At 32.2% G+C, this 20,874-nt stretch overlaps 1 protein-coding gene across 1 annotated transcript in view; it reads right to left on the bottom strand.

Annotated features, from left to right (window-relative positions):
- LOC126739399 (puromycin-sensitive aminopeptidase) overlaps positions 1-20,874 on the bottom strand; it is a 112,997-nt gene that overhangs the window by 70,240 nt on the left and 21,883 nt on the right. Inside the window, exons 3-4 of the mRNA XM_050445066.1 lie at positions 14,657-14,765; positions 442-858 (exon numbers count right to left, since the gene is read on the bottom strand). Coding sequence (XP_050301023.1) covers positions 442-858; positions 14,657-14,765 — 526 coding nt within the window. The remainder of the gene's footprint in view (positions 1-441; positions 859-14,656; positions 14,766-20,874) is intronic.

Raw genomic sequence — 20,874 nt, forward strand, 5'->3', positions numbered from 1 at the left:
CTTACATCTGTCCTTGTTCATCCTTACCCTGAGGTTAATAAAAATTTTCTCATACACCACTCCCTATTAAAACATTTTTTCTTAATAACAAAAATGCGTGAATAAAAAAAAACATTCAAGAATTCTCATAACAACAATACCACAACATATCGACACATTGTATGAGCATAATGTGCCTTTCTAAAAAAAAAAACAGCAAGAATTATTACTACAACAAGATCATTGTTCTATGCAAATCTGCCAATGATGTGATGATTGATAGATAATAGTTGCAATATAAATAATTACACTACAACCGGTAAACTACCAACACCTGAAGGTCGTAAATTCTTTTTTAAATGTATAATGTTCATTATTAAAGCGTCGTAAAAATACACCTGCCCAAGACATGTGACGATTTGATTAGTTTTCCTTGTCAATGTGATATACAATAACACTTACCGATAGGTGACCAGGCCCCAGTTCTCCATCGCGCCGGCCATAAAATCCGCTATAGCGATAAGATCGATCTTGGGCAACGGATAAGCTATATTAAAATACTCCTTGTAATATGGGAGGACTTTTGTGGCGACGTCGAGTGCGAAAAGGCCCTGGTCTTTTTTCCCTTTAGGGGTATACACTCTAACCAGTACACCATCGCTGGATTTCCCTTCGACATAATCATACTCCCCAATAACAGCCGCGACCAGATAAGTGGACATAATTGGGGTTGTCTCGAACGTGTATTTCACCACATCTTCACCATCAGGTTCCTGACTCTTCACAGGCATGTTGGAGAGGGCCACACGGTCTTTTGGCACCACCAAAGTAATGTCGAAAGTCGCTTTTACCGCCGGTTCGTCCCAACATGGGAAACACCTGAATTAGAGATTGAGAAAATTCAAATTTGGTTTGGAAACAAATAATAGGGCAAACGTAAAATGAAAATCTTGCAGTCTCCCTCTACTATTTATTAAACATTCAGTTTTTTAAAACACCCGACATGTTTCGAACACAGTGGTGTCCATCATCAGGGGATAAAAGGTTTAAAATTGGTATCAGATATATGCTCCAGGGTTTGATTCCATGTCAAAAAAAACTCTCTATTTATTATTGTTTTTTTTTGTTTTATTATTTTTAATTTTATTTGTTTGCATTCTGTTGTTAACGAGGACCGAACGGTTCTTCGTTGAATGTTTAATAAATAAGTGGATGGAGACTGCAGGATTTTCATTTTACCTTAATCTACGACTCCACTGCAAGTATGGACTATTTCTTCACAAATAATAGGGCATTTGCCTTAATATTGATTTTGATAACATATTTCGCGACTGTATAGTGTGGCCAAGATAAGGATGTCTATCATGGGCATCTTGCAAAACAAAAGAGATAAGAAGATGATTAAATTAGAGAAAAGTTGCGAATTTTCAAGCCTAACAATATGTCGTTAAGAAAGTATTTATTGAATTCCGAGCACTACCGGAGATATGCCTAAAAAAACGAAATTTGATGATTTCGTTTTTATTTGAAGACCTTGGTGCAAGAACCGGGCAAGTCCACATTTCGTAAATGTTGGGAAAATTAAAAAACTTTCCTATCTGAAAATAAATTTAAGTAAATACGTAAATTAATTGAATTTATATAAACTAGGCATAATGCGTTAGTTTATTATGAAAAATAAGTACAATTTTTGCCGTCTACATGTTTTAAAAATATTTTGAAAATTTGGACTTGCCTGTTTCTTGCACCAAAATATTAAAAAACGAATATTATTTTGAAAAAATATTTGTTGTTTTTAAAAATTAACAGTGTTTCATTCTTAAATTAGTGAGGAATCAGTTTCATATCCTTCATTCTCCTCAGCGGTTTCGAGTGGATCCTCCTCAGGTTGGTCTGTAGCTATCTGTAGCTATCTGTAAAAAAATAGTAAGTCCAGCAGAGGCTGTGCATTGAATAAAGCTATTATTTCTAATGTATTTTAAAACTCTGCATGTGGAAATTGCAAACTTCTCCTTGTTAGTGCCCTTAAATCCTTTGAATAGGGCTTTAAAATGTTCTATGCGATTATAAATAATTTTTTGATTGACCTTTATCACCTTGAAGTTTTTAGATGTTTCTTTAACTAGGTTTCTCCATTCTTCTGCAGTGTATATTCTTTCCCTCTTTCTTTTATTTTTTTCAATTAACCCAAAGGAACGGTCACAGGGCAGAAAACTATGTCCTGGCTCTGGATATTGATGGACCACCTGGGTAATATTATTTGACTTTATGTTAGTTAAAGTGTATAAATATTTTATGAGAGTTTGGTTTTTATTCTGCGCAAAAGCATTATCAGAGAATATATTTAGTTCTGTAACTTCCAGAGGAAGGTAAGTTTGGATATAATGTTGTAAAAAGCTGATAACTTCATTGGAACATTTCTTTCCAGTAGCTTCGTCATACATATAGAACGTGGAAATGCCTGTTTTTGCTGAAAAAATGCAAAAGTTGTACTCCCATAGTTGCCTTTTATAGAATACATCTTCGGCTGGTATATGCGGAAGTGGCAAATTTTGTTGGTAGTCAAAGCATAATGTCTCCACTTTTTGTTTAAGATTTGTGTAAAATACTTCTGCCTTACTTAAGTGGACGGTCTTCTCAGTTTGCAAAGCTACTTTGTTTTCATTGGTTAACTAAGCGATCGCAGGTTTGGCATGTGTCGGACCGGGGCACACCAAAGCTGATATTATAGTTCGATGTAAAGTGGCGGTAGTAAAAGTCATATGTGACCTCTGGTTGACATTGTTCGCCGCTGGCAAGACATTGATAAACAGCTGGCTCATATTTTTTTAGATACATCATATGCATCTTTGAAATATTCAAATCTGAAGGTAAGTAGTACTTCCCATCATTTTTTTCTCGGCTGTAGTGAGAACTTCTTCTGGGGAAACTTTTTATGTGGTTATCTATTTGCGTTTTTATTTGACAGGGTATTTTATTAGGACGATTTTCGTGCTTTCCTCTCTTATCAGCTGACGGTGTTATGTTTCTCGTTAAACGAGAAGCTAATTGGTATACTCGATGTTTGGTGATGCCATGAATGGCCATAAAAGCTTTTCTGCACACTTGATATTCTTCGGAGCCCACTCGTATCTGCAAAAAAAAATGAACGAGTTAGTTCTCTAGTATTTGTAGTGTGAGCAATATTATGGAGAGTATGGAAACATGTATCCAAAGAGGTTCTAAATTTACTGTATATACATAAAAATAGAAAAAATGTTTGATAAATCTTAATATCGTAAAATCTATTTAAACTTTGCAGTTTTACCTACCTTATATGTATGAGAAACAGATTTTTGCGTTCCTTCACCGGTCCTTGGACGTTTACGGGCTATCAGTTTTGACGAGATTAGCCCCGCTAAATATAAGTCTTGTTTCTCCTCATCTGCTAGTTTATTAAAAGTTTCTAAAACCGATTGCCTGGTTTGCTGAGATATATTTAAGAAGCACCGTCGTGGACAAACACAATCACTTTTACAAACACGTTTAGCAACATTTCTGGCCCATTCATGTTCACGCCTTGGACGTTTTCGACCTTTTTTAACATTTTCTGCCGTTTGTGGTTGTTTCCGGACACGTAATTTAGTTTTACGTATCCCCCTATGTGTTCCAGGTTCACCTGCTTCAGTTGGAACATATTCACTTCCCGAACTTTGAAAAGGTTCCGACTCTGAATCTTGCTCCGACATGGCCTATTTAAAAGCTAGACCCGTACTTAAAAGATAAACAATAAATTAACTACCGATGAACGAGCCAAAAGCATACTAAACCGGTTAAAGCGGCGCGGCGGTTCCAGCTATGTCACATTCTCACGCAAGCAAGTCCCCACCACTATACGAAATTTGGTGCAATAATCTTTGTTTTGTTTCTTGATCCAAATCAGTTAAACGGGCAAGTGCTTTGCCTTTATATCTTTCACTATATTCCAGGGACTTGCCTGATTCTTGCACCAAAAGACGCCCAATTTTAATTTATATGGGTTGATATGTTTAACTCATTTTATGAGGAAAATGGACTTGCCCAGTTCTTACACCAAGGTCTTCATTTTTTTCTGATGTTATTTAAAGAGATGTGGTAAAACAAAAGACACTTTCTCATTGTCACTTTTTAAGCTCTACAAAACAGCGTTGAGAGATTTTCCGTACGTCTCACGTGTTATGGACAAAATTCAAAATTTACAGTACAGATTTTTTTTTAATTTTATAGCGTTATGTTTAGGGAAATACCTATAAAGAACGATAAAAGTATTTTTTATTTATATATTCCACAAGAAAAAAATTAAATATTTTTGTTTATATTAAGGCTTTTGGTTTTGAATAATTTTTTTAATTATAAGTAGGGTAAAGTCGGGAGAGATGACGCGCCGGGACAGATGACGCAGAGCCAAAATTACAGTGTGTAACCATTCCCAATTTATTAGTCGTGCACGCTATGTGGTAGAGCTGGTACTGTTTTCGGTTTCTCTTGTTTTTTCATATAAAAAGGCGTTAAAATATAGGTGCAGTATAATTTTTCTAATTGGTAAGTACCACGAAGTCTCGGAACATGTTAAAAAATATTTTATTTTAACCAAAGTTCGTAAATAACCAAAAAAATACTTGACGTAGGAAAAACTAGGTTATGTTAGTAACGTGCTTATATTAAGGCGTTTACTTCATAACATATATAATAATTATAGGTTCGTCATCTCTCCCACACATCTGGGACAGATGACGCATAATTTATAAAAATTTGTTTACTTTTTTAAGCCAATGTTTATTTTCAGATCCTTCAAAATGCCAACATTTTACGGTCCTAGAAAAAGTTCAAGGGGCAAATGGACAGAAGAACTGCTAAAAGCTGTAGAAGCTGTAAGAGTCAGAAACGTTTCAATAAGACAGGCTGCAAGAGAAAATAATATTCCTGAAAGAACGCTAAGATTTAGAATGCACAAAAACGATTTTAAGAAGGGTGGAATGGGTGGAAAATCACTTTTGGGGGAGGATGTTGAAAAAAAGCTTTGTGAGCATATTAAAAAGCTACAAAATTCTGGATTTGCACCAACAAGAACAACTGTTAGAATTTTAGCAAAATTACAATTTAGGAAAATCGTTGGGTATCAAAAGCAGGTTCAATAGACAAGCCCATATGGCCGGAAAAGATTGGTTGAAACTTTATATTCTATAAGAAAAGCAGAGGGCGTCTCTTTAGCAAGAGCTCAAGGAATAAATAAAGAAGAGGTTAATAATTATTTTCAATTATTGTCAAAAATCTTAACAGATAATGATTTGCTAAATAAGCCTTTGAATATTTTTAATATGGATGAAAGTGGCTTGCAGCTTAACAATGATCCTGGAAAAGTTATCGCTGCAAAAGGAAGTAAAGATATTCATGTTATTAAAGGTCAAGAAAGAGGAGAGACTATAACTCTTGTGGCTTGCTGTAATGCAGAAGGTTCATTTTTACATATTGTAAAAACATCAATTGTATTTTTAAGGGGGTGAACAAGCAACAAGTTTGGGAAAAAAATATGCCGCCCGGAGCCATAATTAAAATGAGAAAAAAGCCTGCTTATATTTGTAAAGAGCTGTTCATGGGCTAACAAATCACTTCATACCCAGGAAGCCAGCTGGAAAGTCTCCTGATTTTAGATGGTCATGGTTCTCATATGTACTTCTATGAAATGCTAGAAACTGCCCTGGAAAATGACATTTTATTATTGTGCCTGCCATTTTTTACAACCCCTTGATCGCTCTTTTTTTAAGCCACTGAAAAGTTACTTTAAACGTGCATGTTATGAATTTATAAGGGCAAATCCAGGCAAACGTATTGAACGCAGACATTTTGGGAAACTTGTTGCTGATTCTTGGACACGTGCAGCAACAAATGAGATTGGAATATCAGGATTTCGTGTTACAGGAATTTAAGCCTTGAAACCATCTGCTATCCCAGATCATGCAACATCGTGCTCTTAATTCTGCCAAACGCAAATTAGTTGAAAGTCAGTCGTCATCATCAGATAATGATGATGATTTTTCAATTAATGATTCCACCGATGACGAGATTTTTGATGAGAATGAATGTGTTGGTTGCTTAGAAAAGTACGACCAAACAACCACTATAGACTGGATAAAATGTGTTAAATGTGAGAGATAGGTTCATGCTTTTTCCTGCATCTCATATGAACAACATTGCATGTTATGTGCTAAGCTAGTTTTTAAAAAATAGCCATGTTAATATTTAATTCATATTATCTAGAATTCTTTCTGTTACTTTTTTTATTTTATTTAAGCTACCTATATTTAATGTGAGCTTAATACTTACATTTTTCTTTCACATTTTTCACTTTTTTTTTTAATTATGTATAAAGCTCATAAGCAATAACACCCACCCGGTCGGCGTCAACACACCCATATAGTAGGTGAGGTTGCCAAATACATATTGCATACATTATTGACAGGAAAACTTGATTTATTGAATCCAAATAATACATTTTTCATATATAAACTTAAACATTTAAATGTGGTTTTTATTTACTGTCTCCCAATATTAGAACTATAAACTTTATCACGCAACAAAAAAAGGTGCGTCATCTGTCCCAACTCTACCCTAATTGTTCTTTTAAGGTGATTTTTTTTTAGTTATTAGTGGAACTATAAACAAAATTCTAAAATATAAATAAAAATGTAATTAGCAGCAGTATGAAAAAAAATTATAAAAACTGCCAATTTTTTTTGTAATTCTTTTAATCTAAAGATTACAAAAAACTGTGAAAAACTGTTTTGTAATTTTTTTTGTTATAAACTCTTCAAAATATTTACAATCGGAAGGTGTATATTGCATTTTGCGGAAATTTGCATTTTTTTGTATTTATCCAAAAACTTTATTATTTGCAAATAGAATTATTTAAATAAATGGTGTTATTATGATAGCTAGCAAAAAAGTCTTCGCCTGCTTTTCTTCCAACCCAATGAAAACTATAAAAGTTAGTATGTTTTGAAGAATTTATGCCTTACATACACTATCGGACAAAAGTAGAGCAACAAAGTTCAATTTTATTCATGTTTGAATAAAAAAAATTATTGGGTTGTGATTTTTCGCTAAGCTTAATGTCACACTATCCTTACACTATAAGTAATATTTCAGTACATTTTGGTGTACTTTTAATCATTTTAAGAACGGTAAATATTAATGATTATAAAAATTAGTAACAATGGGGGCGACAAAAGTAGAGCAACAAATTGTATTTAACAGTATTTTATTTTACTTTAGTTCAACAAAAAATATTTAACACATTTAACAACAAAAACAATTGAAAGTAATACATTAGTAATTGATAGAATATCCATTATTATTAATTACTTGCTGACAACGACGCGGCATTGAAGCAATCAACTTCTGAATGACATTTTCGGGAAGACTTGGCCAAACTTCACTAATTTTATTTATTAAGGATTTTTATTTGGAAATATTTGCGTACGAATACGACGTTCTACTTCTTCCCAGAGATTCTCAATGGGGTTAAGATCTATAAAACACGAACATTATTTTCCCGAAACCACTGTTGAACAACTTGTGAAGAATGTTTTGGATCGTTGTCCTGTTGAAAAATAAAACGCAATGGCATTTTCCATTCTGCATAAGGAAGCATAACATTCTGCATGATATCCTTATAAACAAATCGGTCCATCGTATCATTAATAAAGTGCATAGGGCGTACCCCATTCCATGAAAAACAACCCCATAAAAATACACTACCTTTACCATGCTTAATTGTAGGTGTTACGTATTTAGGATAAAACCTTGTATTGATTGGTCGCCTCACACGCCTCATTCCAGAATTGAATATTTTGTAGCGCGTTTCATCACTGAATAGAACTTTTTTCCAGTCATTGACGGTCTAGTTTAAATGCCGGCGTGCAAATGCCAACCTTGCTGCTCTATTTCTTATTGAAACTAACGGCTTTTTAGCTGGACTAATTAACTTTGCGTCTACTAACCTTCTTTGTACTGTTCGTATACCAACTGTAATTTCTGGAATTTTGGCAATAATTCGAGGAGCGGACTTCCAAGGATCATTTTGGGAAATCCTTTTGATGCGTCTGTCAGTCTTTACTGATGTTTTCCTTGGCCTTCCCGATTTTAGCAACTTCTCTAAATGTCCCCTCTCATTATACAATAATATTATTTTGGACCCAGTGTACCGGGGTAACTCAAACTGTCTTGAAATATCGGATTGTTTGTTACCTTCCATGAATCCATTCACAACTCTTTGCTTCAAATCTTTTGAAATTGGAATTCCTCTCCGCATGATTAATCTTACACAGAAATGTTCAAAAAAACATAAAAATCACCTTACACAATTATTTTATCCCTTTACTTTTGCTAAAACCCTTCTTTTGAACAAATTATTTGAATGTTGCTTTACTTTTGACGCGTTACTATGAAGCATTTAAACTTGAACGTCAAAATAAAATTATTTGTTTTGATTGCGAAAATTTTTGTTGACATTGATAATCATAGCCTACTTTGTAGTTTTAAAACTTGAAAAAGTGGATTTGTATACATTATCATGCATTTATAATTTTAAAATCGGTATTTGCAAATATTTCTGGAAGTGTTGCTCTACTTTTGTCCGATAGTGTATATAAAAAAGCCACCCTCCCCCTTTTTTTGAAGTACCAACACTACAATATTTATTTAATTACTTTAAAGGCAGGCACCTATGTCGTAAGTATACACATTTAACAGTAACCCTAAAGATTTGGTAAAATATTATTATTGCATGTAATTAAATTTAATAGAGGGTGAATTAAGAAATATAAATATACAGGGCCATTCACGACATACGACACGGAATATTAAGGCTAAACTACAGGGTAAAAAAAATCTTTTAAAATTAGTTTCTTGATATACAGGGTGTTTCAAAGTGCAGAAACATATCAAAGTTATGTTTCTTAAAATGGAACACCCTGTATATTATTTGATTTTTAGGTTCTACGGAAAAATTAAAGAAGTTTGAGGTATCATACGTCATATTTTGTTCAACTATTTTTAAAACAAAAATAGTTGAAAACCTTTTTTTGACTTTATGAGGCTGTAGTTCTGAATCTATTAAATTTAGAAAAAACGGTTTTCAATTTCCTATCTTATCTTTTCAAGACTTTTACGATGACGTACATTTATAAACTTTTTTATTTTTTATAATTTTTTTATAATTATTTTATTTGCCAAAATAACTGTCAAAAATTTGACACTTGAATTTAATAAAATGTAGGTCGATAAAAAGGTCTTACAAAGTTAAAACAGCAAAGTGAAAATTGTTTTTTTCTAAATTAAATAGATTCAGAACTATATAGCCTTTTAAAGTAAAAAAAGTCGACTTTCAACGGAACGCCTCTGATAATCCCAATATGTTTAATTAATTAATTCTAAAATTAATAAAAACGCTGTTAATCACTTCTGATTCAAAATTAGCCGAACTCAAGAATAATTCAAGATTCAATAAAAAGTCACTTCATTGGGGCACGGAAATAGAGCAATATTTGAATGAAAACGAATTTTCAGAATTCTCGTTAGATGAATAATACCTGTAATTTTATTTTAATTGTTTTCCTTACATTTTATTAAAAAAAAAATTATTTTCAACATTTCTTTTTCAATATCTCCTATATAATCTTTTTTAATATATTATACTTAAGTCACGAGAGTTTTTTGCTTTTGGTTTCACTTTTCGCAAATAAGAGTAGTTTTTTGAGTTAGACTCAAAAAATTTCACATATTATCTTGTTGATAATAACGTATGCACTTTTGCTTAAGCGTATTCTATTACGTAGTATTGTATTAAGTGGTATAAGCGTTTTTATAAATACCAGAAAATAGTAATATTTCTGATTTCTATTCATATAGCTACTGCAAAATTTGTACAGAATAGGTTTTTTAAAAAACCGATTTTCTGAATTTGAGAATCTAATTTTTGTTATTAAGTTTTTTCGAAAAGTAAAATAAGTAAATCAAGTATTTGGTTAAAAGTTAAAAAATTCAATAGTGTGCTAGATTTTTTTGAACATCCTTTATAAGAAATTATTTTTTTCATTGGATTATTACAGATACCAACATACTTACATTGTTATAGTATTTTTACTATTATAAATATTTTGCAAATATAAAAAAGCATAATTAAGATATTTATACTTTGTATTTCACCCTATATAATGTTTACATACACATATAATTGTAACTTTTGTGTGTTTGATTCATTTAAAAATATTTTCCACCAGTTTCACAATATATAGTACATCATATTAAAATTAAATATTTACACTTCTATCTATCCATTAAAATTTAACGCTTTCTAGTTCTTGACAAAAGTATATAAGTTACGATAGAAGTCATTTTAAAATTAAAATAAATATAGTTTTAAAGCAATGAATTTTGTCCTCATTTCCCTATAAGACAAAACACAGTGCGTCGTTTCCTTTCGGAGAAACCATCACCAATTTTTTTTTTGTACGCATTCAACGATGTATGACATAATATGATTTTGCAATATTTAAATTGGAAAAAATGGGTTTTTATTAAATTTTGAATGTTTTAGTGTAGTAGGCGGTGAAATTAAGGCGCTTAGAAAATGTCAATATAATTTTATTGAAATGTTATATCCTATGTGACAGCAACGCCGTTGAAGCTGGTCATATGTATTTAAATCACTATCTAAAGAGAAAACAGCCCAGTAGGACAGTAGTCCTGTCATTAGAAATGGTCGAATGGATGCAAAAATCAGATAGAGGATGAAATTTTGACAATAAGTTGTATGGGTTGAGAGAGTGCAAAAACCAAAAATTCCGAGGGGTTTTTTTTTAGGGGATGGTCTTGGATTGGCGCTACCCCTTTGCACTTACTACTTTGACTCCATGAGATAAATTGTTCAGAAAAATCAGAGATTTTTCTTCCATTTCCTTCCTTTTTCTTCCTCAGAGCCGAATTCATCCAAGTTGATTTAGAGGGTGTAAAAAGGGGGTGAAGTTTTGAAAAATTGGTGTTAAATTAATAACTTTCTTGGAAAAAATCCCACGAATTTTGTTCAAAAAGCAAAGTTATAGCTCTCAAAAAGACGCGTACATTGATATATACAGTATCGGACAAAATTAAGTGACGGTATAATATTCCTAAAAAACTTTGTGACTGTACCTCGTATAATTAGGAACAATTTTGTAGTATCAGTACATACCTTTGTTAATCGTATTTAAACATTCTTTGCCTCTTGTGATGAATAGCAAGAGATTAGTAAATTGTTGTATGTTTTTATGCATTTTCACAGTAGATAAACATCGGTTTTGGTCGGTATCAAATCTATATTTTGTTTAAAAATGCCTCGTGGTAAAAGTTTTTTTATTGATCTTAAAGAAAGAATTATTGCATCGTATAAGATGGGAACACTACAATACGTAATAAAACAAGAACTAAGGCTTTCAAAATCTGTTGTGTCGAGGACCATTCAGAACTATCGAATTAGAGGAAAAGTAGTTAACCGAAAATAGACGGGTAGACCGAGAAAAACTTCAAAGAAACTGGATAGAAAAATTAAAAGGATCTCCCAGGCAAATCCTTTTCTGTCAGCAAAGCAAATTCCGGCTGAAGCTGGGGGCTCTAATATTTCTTCTCGAACGATACAGCGCATACTAGTTGAAGCACGCTTAAAAGCATGCAAACCTGCCAAAAAACTACTTCTTAGTAAGAAGAATATTAAAGCACGTCTTCTGTTTGCAGAACAACATGCTCACTGGACACCAGAGCAATGGAAAAAAGTACTTTTTAGTGATGAGTCAAAGTTTAATTTGTATAAAAGTGATGGTGTTCAATATGTTCGTCGTATTGCAGGTAAAAGACTTGACCTAAAGTATGTTCAAGGTACTGTAAAACATGGCAACATGGCAACGTGTTAGTGTGGGGTTGTTTCTCGGGCTATGAAATGGAACCAATTTACCAAATTGAGGGCATTATGGATAGGTTTAAGTATAAATATTTCCTTGAAAATGCCATGCTACCTTATGCGGAATGGAATATGCCACTACGTGTTGTTTTCCAACACGACAATGATCCAAAACATATAGCAAAATGTATAAAAGAATGGTTTAATGAAAATAAAATAGCCATTCTTAAAGGGCCAGCCCAATCGCCCGATCTTAACCCGATCGAAAACCTGTGGGAAATTGTGGATAGGCGACTTAGAAGTAAAACCTATAAAAACAAAGAGTACATTTTTGAAGAAATTAAAAATGTATGGAAAAATATTAATCAAGATATAATTGATAATTTAATTTCATCCACGCCTCAAAGGTGCCGCCAGGTAATCGCAAATAAAGGCTTGTGGACTAAATATTAAGGGCGCAATCTGATAATGTTTTCTTTTATTTTTATTGTAAGCGTCGCTTAATTTTTGTCGTATAGAAATATTTAACTTTTCTTTTTCTTTTTATGATCTTGTTTATACGGAAGAATTTTGGTATGTTATGTAATAAATGTATGTTTATTAATGAGTGTATTTGTTTTATTGAGTTTTAATTCTTCTTGCGTTTTTGCTTTTTTAATAAAAGAAAAAAACTGTATCGTCGCTCTATTGTTGTCCGATACTGTATATCGACTATGCAAAAAATTTTTGACCCCAAAAAAAAAAGTTTTGGATGTGCAGAAGGTGGAGAGAAATTTTTCCTTCAATTTGATAGTAAAAGCAACCCTCAACTCCGTACGTAAACTACCCTTATGGGGGGTTGAAAATTTTGAAAACCTTTTTTGGAGAAACTATCGACTGTACGATGTTGCTTCTACGCAACAAATGGAAGCAAAAAGTCTAAGCTATCATTTCTTCCACAGGAAAGAGATGATAAATTGCATTTTAAGAGCTGTAAAATTAAGGGGCGCATATTAGAAACCAGTTTTTTCGAGTTATCTCTTCGGGGGAGAATTTTTCAACTTCGAATCTTAAGCAGTATGCTGCATTCAAGAAACCAGTATTGTCAAGAAACAATAAGCCCTGAATTGAAGAAAAAGAAAATAATGTAATATTAGTTATAACTGAAAATCCTGTTAGAAAAATTCTGTTAGAAAAATTGACAATACCACTGAAATACTGAAATCTACTGCCCATTTCAATTTGAGAAAACAGAAATTCGTATTCGTTCAAATTTAGAATCTGTCAAGGCCTTAGACCAGGTAATAAGGAAAGGCGAAGCATACATTTTATGAATGGTACAACAGGAAGATGAAACATTTCCCTACAGGATTATCTGATCGGACGAGAGTATGGTTACAAATAATGGAATTTTTAACTGGAGAAATATCCATTTTGGTCAAGGGTCAATCCCTTAATAAACCCACTAGCTAGACATCAGCACCGTTTTGGTTTTAATATGTGCGTTGTGATTTTTGGAACAGATTTAACAAGCCTCTTCTTTTACACCAATTTCGTTTTCCAGAGCATTATCACAACTTATTGGAACGCGATTTTGAACAACTGTTCTGTCCTTGGATAACTTACCGCGTTCAAAGGTTAGAAACTGTTGATTTCAGCAGAATGGTGCTCCCAATGTCCTAATCGTGCGCGAGTATTTATCGAACACATTTCGAGGAAAATGGATAGGTACACATTCAATAGTTCCGTGGCCTCCTTTTTCGCCGGACATAATTCCGCTCGATTTTTTATCTTGGAGTATTGCAAAAATTATGTTTAGAACTGTCTTTTTTAATTTAAGGATCAGCTTAGGACAATATTTTTTGAAGAGTTCAAGAGCATTACACCTGATATGTTAAGAAGTATTTTAAATTCGACAGTTAGATTGCGTTATTTGTGTTTGGAGAATAATGGTAATTTGTTTGGACATTATCTATAATCTAAATTAGTTTCTTTGGGTTTCTAGTAGGTAGTTCTTACCTAATTTGTTTAATTAACTAACGTATGACGTATGTACCTGCGTATATGAATAAAGTTTTTAAATCGTCAAAAACCTGATTTTAATTTAATATTTTGAAATAAGAGAAATTTAATAAAAACCCATCGTTTCCAATCTAAAAATTACAGAATCGTTAGAATATTGTGTCATACATCGTTGTATTCGTAATAAAATATGCTATTTAATACAGGGTATACTTTTTTTACGCGCCATATAAAAAAATTAAGTTGATGATGGTTTCTTCAAACGAAAACGTCGTACGGAAAATCTCTCAACGCTGTTTAGTAAAGCCTAAAAAGTGCCCATGAAAAAGTGTATTTTGTTTTTCCATATCTTTTTAAATAGCGTTAGAAAAAAATAAAAACGAAATCTGCAAATTTCGGTTTTTTAGGCATATCTCCAGCAATACTCGGAAAACTTTTAAAACTTTCGAAACGGCATATTTTTAGGCTTGAAAATGCGCAACTTTTCTCTAATTTAACCATTTTCGTATCTTTTTTATTTTTCAAGATCCCCATGATAGACATCCTTATCTTGGATACACTGTATACTAATCGCATCTTTGTCCTGAAGATATGATGACAGTACAGTCACGAAACCGCTTGTTTAATTTAAATATTATAGGAATGCTCTGGAGTAATAAAACTCTTTTATTAAGCTCTCCTAGAGCATGGACATCACTTTATGAAATATATAAAAATTCAATTTACCTTCGGGCATCTGTCGATTCGAATTGTGTTACTGCTGCGTAACACTCTTCACCTTTTTCGTTAATATACTTGCTTCTATAGAGGCCTCTCATTTTGTTGTTTATTTCTCCTATAATGAATAAGTTTAAGTTCTTTTTTATATATTTGTAATTGACTCTAAAACAGTGAATATTACTGGTATCAGAGCCAAGGCGTTACAGAATTTAAAATAATAGAAAAAATTATATATTAAATTACAAAGGAAAATTAAACAGTTTTCTATAAGTCATACAAAATTTAAATGTTTATATTTCATTTTACATTTCTTCGTACTTTAACTTCTAATCCAACGGTCAGTACTGTTGCTTATAAACTGCTCAACAATCGAACTGGATATTTTATAAATTACCGAAATTTGCCCAAAAAAATAAAATTCATCAAGTTGCGTTTTATGCTATGAGTAAATCCTGTTGATAGCAAATATTTTTTGTCGTTTTTTCCTTTTTTTCATACATTCTTATCGATACGTAGAGACTAAGTCTGCAGCTTACAGGCATGGTGGAGGCCGAGAACGTGCTACAACTCTTGCTCAAGACCGCTATATAACAGTAACCGCAAGAAGAAACCGAACATTTACGGCTTCGAGAATTAACAGCTACTTAAGGCATGCTACTGGGAGGGTAATTTCTAATCAGACTGTTAGAAAAAGATTACATGCGTCCAATTTAAGAGCCAGACAACGTGCCACACAACCACGGTTGACGGGGGAACATCGTGCATGCAGAATTCGGTGGGCAATAGAACACAGTAATTGAAATTTTCAAAACTGGAGGTCTTGTATATTTACGGATGAGTCCAGATTTCGGCTACATATATTATGTGTGATGGTCGAATTTTGGTGTGGAGGGAAAGGAGACAGCGATACCATGAAAATTTGATCAGTTTGCGTTTGGGGAGGCATATGTTTCGATGGCCGCATCGATTTAGTGGTGTTAAGAAATGAAACAATGAACGCTATACGATATAGAGACATTATTATAGAGAACATAATTGTACCATTTTTTGGTGCAATAGGAGAAGAATTCGTTTTAATCGATGATGAAGGCGCGTTTGCACCGTGCGAGAATTGTCAATGATCGCATTGAATTTCATGGCATTACCAGAATGGACTGGCCACCACATTCACTCGATATGAATTGCATTGAACATGTATGGGCCGAAATGTCTTGAAGATTAAGCCAGCTCAAACAGCCACCTCTAACCTTAGAACAACTAGCCAATCAATTACCGGAAATATGGCAAAACATTCATCAACACTACATTAACAACTTAATAAGAACTATGCCAAACAGGGTGACAGCACTAAGATGAGCCAGGGGTGGACCTACGAGGTATTAATTTTCATGACAGGACTTTGGGGCACGCTTTACAGGGTGTAATTTTATTTTAATTTTTCCTGTTGTGTGTTAAAAATTTAAATTTTTTAGGAGATATCTGTTTATTTCATTTTTTTTGGGGCTATTGTGAGTGAACTTAATAGAGATTTATTTATTACATTTAATTTTGTTTTATTGTAAATCATTGGCAAACTAAAATTGCAGATTTTTATAATATCCACTTCGATTGTTGAGCAGTGTATATCACATAATTCAACCAATTCAAGTATTATATATCGATGACCCAGTTCCATACAGCAACAAGTCCGAATTTTGGCATTTTCGGATTATTACGGAAATAAGTTCTCATTAAGTGGTTTTTTTAATTTCATACGGCAACAACTCAATATGTTAATTTTTTGCCTATTCTAATCGACATGTTTCTTTTTTTACTTACAACAACCAATTTAGTATTTCTGCAATTCAATACGGCAACAATTTTAAATGTTGCCTTATGACACAAAGGTATTGCCGCCTATATATACGCCGTATACACGCCTTAGTAACACATAGCAATATTTCGAGTTGTTTCTCTATGAAATTGGCTTTTTTGCGTTTTCTTCTTGAGGTTATGTACTCATAATTTTTCAGTCAGGTCTGTCACATTGACAACAATTTTTAATAATAACGAATAAATAAAGCAAAGTTAGATAACACTAAACAGGTAGCCTGTTTTGATCTACAGGCTGTTTTGTCTGTTCCCTGTGGAGATATTAGTGCCTTTTTCTATAAAAGACGACTTGCTACATACAATTTCACCATTTATGATGTAGTTGGTAATCAAGGTTTCTGTTTTACGTGGCATGAAGGCCTTGGTAAACGTGGCGCCAATGAAATTGGAAGCTGCCTTTATATTTTCTTAAAACATCATGCAAAGGGTACAAATATTACAATTTACTCTGACAATTGCGCCGGTCAGAATAAAAATAAATTTGTTGTTAGTCTCCTGTTACACTGTGTAAATTCAATTCAAAGTATTGAGGAAATCACATACAAATTTCTAGTGGTCGGCCATACCCTAAATGAAGGTGATGCAATGCATGCCTTAATTGAGAGGGAAAAAAAACGTTGTCTTCGAAGTGGGGCCATTTACACCCCCGACCGATTAATTCCCATAATACGACTTGCAAAAAAAAGGGCAATGCTTATAAATGCATTGAAATGAACTACACTGACTTCTTTTGGATGTAAAACATTTGCAATCAGAAATTGGTAAAAATTTTTATCAAAACGTTATTGGCGAGAAAGTCCAGTGGCAGGAAATTAGTGCGATAACCCTTTTAGCGTTTTTTATAAAACCTCATACACAGAAGATGACTACAAGAAAATTGATGTTCGTTATAAGACTAGGGGTAAATGTAATTCTAGTAATAAGAATATTAATCTAAAGAAGCTTTACTCCAATCCAATAAAAATACCACAGGCCAAAAAAAACGACCTTATAAGCCTATGTCATTCTAATGCTATACCAAGTCAGTACTGGAGCTTTTACAAAAATTTTCCAGCTACTTCAAAAGTTTGTAATAATGACCCAGCAGATAGTAATTCTGAATAAATTAGATATTGTGAATAATAATGGTTACTGTTAAACCTGTTTTGTAATAAGAAAGTTATGTTAAATCTCTTTTCTAATAATTTTTTTTTAAAACAAAACCAATCCTATATTATTATTTACATTATAATAACTGAAATTAAATCATAGAAGTGAATACATTATCAGTGTCATAAAGCAACAAGTCATTAAAATTGCTTATAATACCATAATTAAAAAAAAAATATATTATTTATTGTATCTGACTCCTATTGCTCAGAGTGTCTTCAATAAATCTCATCACCTACAATTTAAAATATACCCATAGAAAACTTTTTATGGAACAATTTTTTTTTAATGATACCTTTTAACCTGTGCTCTGACATCATTTTAGTGTTTTAGTTTCGTTTCCTGTTAAATAATTTAATTTACTTCTTCTAAATTCTGTTTTATTGACAGCTTAACTTATTTTTTAATGAAATTTATCAAAAAGATGCTTTTTTTTTCTCAATCTGTTTTGTTATGATTAATTTTGGTAATGTGTGTAAATTTTATGGTAAAGTGTTTTAGATGTTATGTTTGTTTGAAATTTGAAATTTAAAGTGAATTTAAAATTTTTTAGTTTTTAGGATGCTTGTACACAAGATTTTGTTGTCTTACGTAATATAGCACATTTTCTTTCTTTCTTTCAATTAAATGTGCTCATTATGTTTAAGAGCCAATAAATAAAAAACATGCATTTTGGACTTGGTGCTTTATGGAACTGGACCATCGATATTTTCCATTTTCAAGTATTTAAGCCAAAACTTGGTTACACTCTAATTTATTATTTCTGAACTTAAAAATTGAAACATTGAATTTTTTTTAACACCCATGAAACGAAGCATTAGAGATTAAATTTTCGGGAATTGTTTTGGATAAAGAACTCTCTTTTAAGCCCCACATTATCGATTTAAGGAACAAATCCATACAAATGTAAATATGGGTAGAATTGTCTATATTAATATGTTCATCTTCTTATGTATGAAATCCTAGCATGAGGCCATACCTAGAGTACTTTAACCTTAGGTAATTATCATTAGTTAGCGAAAGATGCCATCAGAATTCTATTTGGACAAAACCAAATTTGGTAATGCTATTATGATACACAGAATAAAAATTAATGATACTTCTGCATAGACTGTATTTCAGCCATAAAAGGTCTGAAATTTATCAATTGAGCTAAAAAAGTTATTGCTTTTATTACAAAAAGTGTTATTGGAGTTCAACTGGGAAAGATTAAGTGAAGCCCACTATTTTCAGAATTTAAGAATTTAGATTCCCAAATTTTTTTTCAAATATACATTCTAAGTTTCATTTTTAATACTTTTAATTTCAGTAGGGTGAACAGAAAAAAAATTATTTGCATGTTTCTTTACATTGATAAAAAAAAAGTCAACGAATTCGGTATAAATTAGACAATAACTGTCAAATCGAGATTCCCTCTTTCCAAAGAACTAACACACCCTATAAATCTAGTTAATTTACATGTTGATCTGGTCGAAAAGCAATTAGATATAGATAACATCTGAAAAGTATAGATAATGGAATATTTGTCATAATAATATATCAAAATTGTCAAAAACGGTCGCAAAAGCAACCCAGTGTTTTTGTTGCCCCTCCCCCCCCCCCCACTAACTGTCAAATAAGTAATTGGGAACATGAGGGAGTTGACACTGTTGACAGTGTTTAAGATAAATGACAGATGCAAGATCGAACGCCCTGCTTTCAGTCGGCTTGGCAATATTGGCGTGGGTTGTCCCTTTGTGCAGAGACAACCAAAGAGACGCGCAACCGTGCGCTATAATAAAATATCCGATTATTTTTCATCTTTGTCTCTCTTCGTGAAAGGTGAACGTAGATGGCGCAGATAGCGTTTGCCGCCATAATTTAAACCTCGGCTGTTAAGCATTAATTGATTTATTTTAATTAAAATCAGCCGTTATGTCTCAGAAGTCAGAACATCATAATTATTTTCTGAGACAGAACGGCTGATTTTAATTAAAGCAAATAAAAAGTTATTGATATGTTTTTAATTGCTCAGAACGATGGCAGACTTTAATTAAACCAATTTAATAACATTTCAATTGGGGAACTAAATAAACTAAATATAATTCTGAAACGTTTTGTAGTGTATTTTGAGTATATGGTATAACTATAATATGTACATGCATTTTATTAAATATTTTCACAATTTATAATTTAAGACGGTAACAGTAACATGCATATACATAAATGCAATTAAAATTTAGAAAGATTTTAATTATCACGGTATTATAATATCCTTTGGTGTAACACTTAAAATAAAAAAAGTTTAATGTTTTGCTGAAGATGCTAATATCGTTAGTGAAACAGGTATCCAGAATAAATTAAATTGATTTGGTAAAGTGGTAAAACTGTTTTTCTACTAATTAGTAAAGAATAGATAAGTCTGTTCTATTCGATAATAATAAATATACTGTTAAATTTGTATGTGTATGTATAAAATACATATACACATGTTTTATTATTTATGATGGAGAGTATTTTTTTAATCAATAAAAATTAATTAAAAGAATAAAACAGGAAGATTATAGCTAAATTAAAAATAGCAGCAAATAGTCAGCACAGATAGTTTGAACAAATGTTATTCTTGCGATTATATTAAGTTTTATTATTAAAATTAAATTCATTTGACTATTTATGTTAGTTTTTTAATTTTTTTTAAATGGTTTTTTTTGAAAATCTCTTAATTTTTCCTTTTGAACTACCATGGAATACCTATACTAACAACTGTTATCAAATTCATCTAAATCCCGTGGGTAATAAAATACGTAAAATTTAAGCACTCGTTCAAAATGTCAACTAATGATGTAAAACAAAACAAAATTAATCAGCAACAACACCTATTCAGCCATATTGAAATTCACGTGTTTATGTTGAGCAGGGATTGCACTGTTGCCGTACTTAATTATAATTTTAGAAATACTAGAGAATTGGACACAAGCTAGCCCGTATTTTTGCATTCATTTAGACGGAAATGGAAGAATGTTTTCTCTTAAGTGCTCTGATAATTAAATACATTTAGCAGTGCGAAAGATTAGTATTTTGACGCCACCTTAGCTCGCCTTTCATAACGGAAGAGGGAGACAACGAAATACTGTATATACAAATTAAAGAGAGCAACAACAATAGGATAAAAATTTGTATTTAGTTGCACGTCTCTTTGGTTGTCTCTGCTTTGTGATAAAAGT

Source organism: Anthonomus grandis, chromosome 8 (assembly GCF_022605725.1).
Source record: "Anthonomus grandis grandis chromosome 8, icAntGran1.3, whole genome shotgun sequence".
Classification (NCBI taxonomy): domain Eukaryota; kingdom Metazoa; phylum Arthropoda; class Insecta; order Coleoptera; family Curculionidae; genus Anthonomus; species Anthonomus grandis.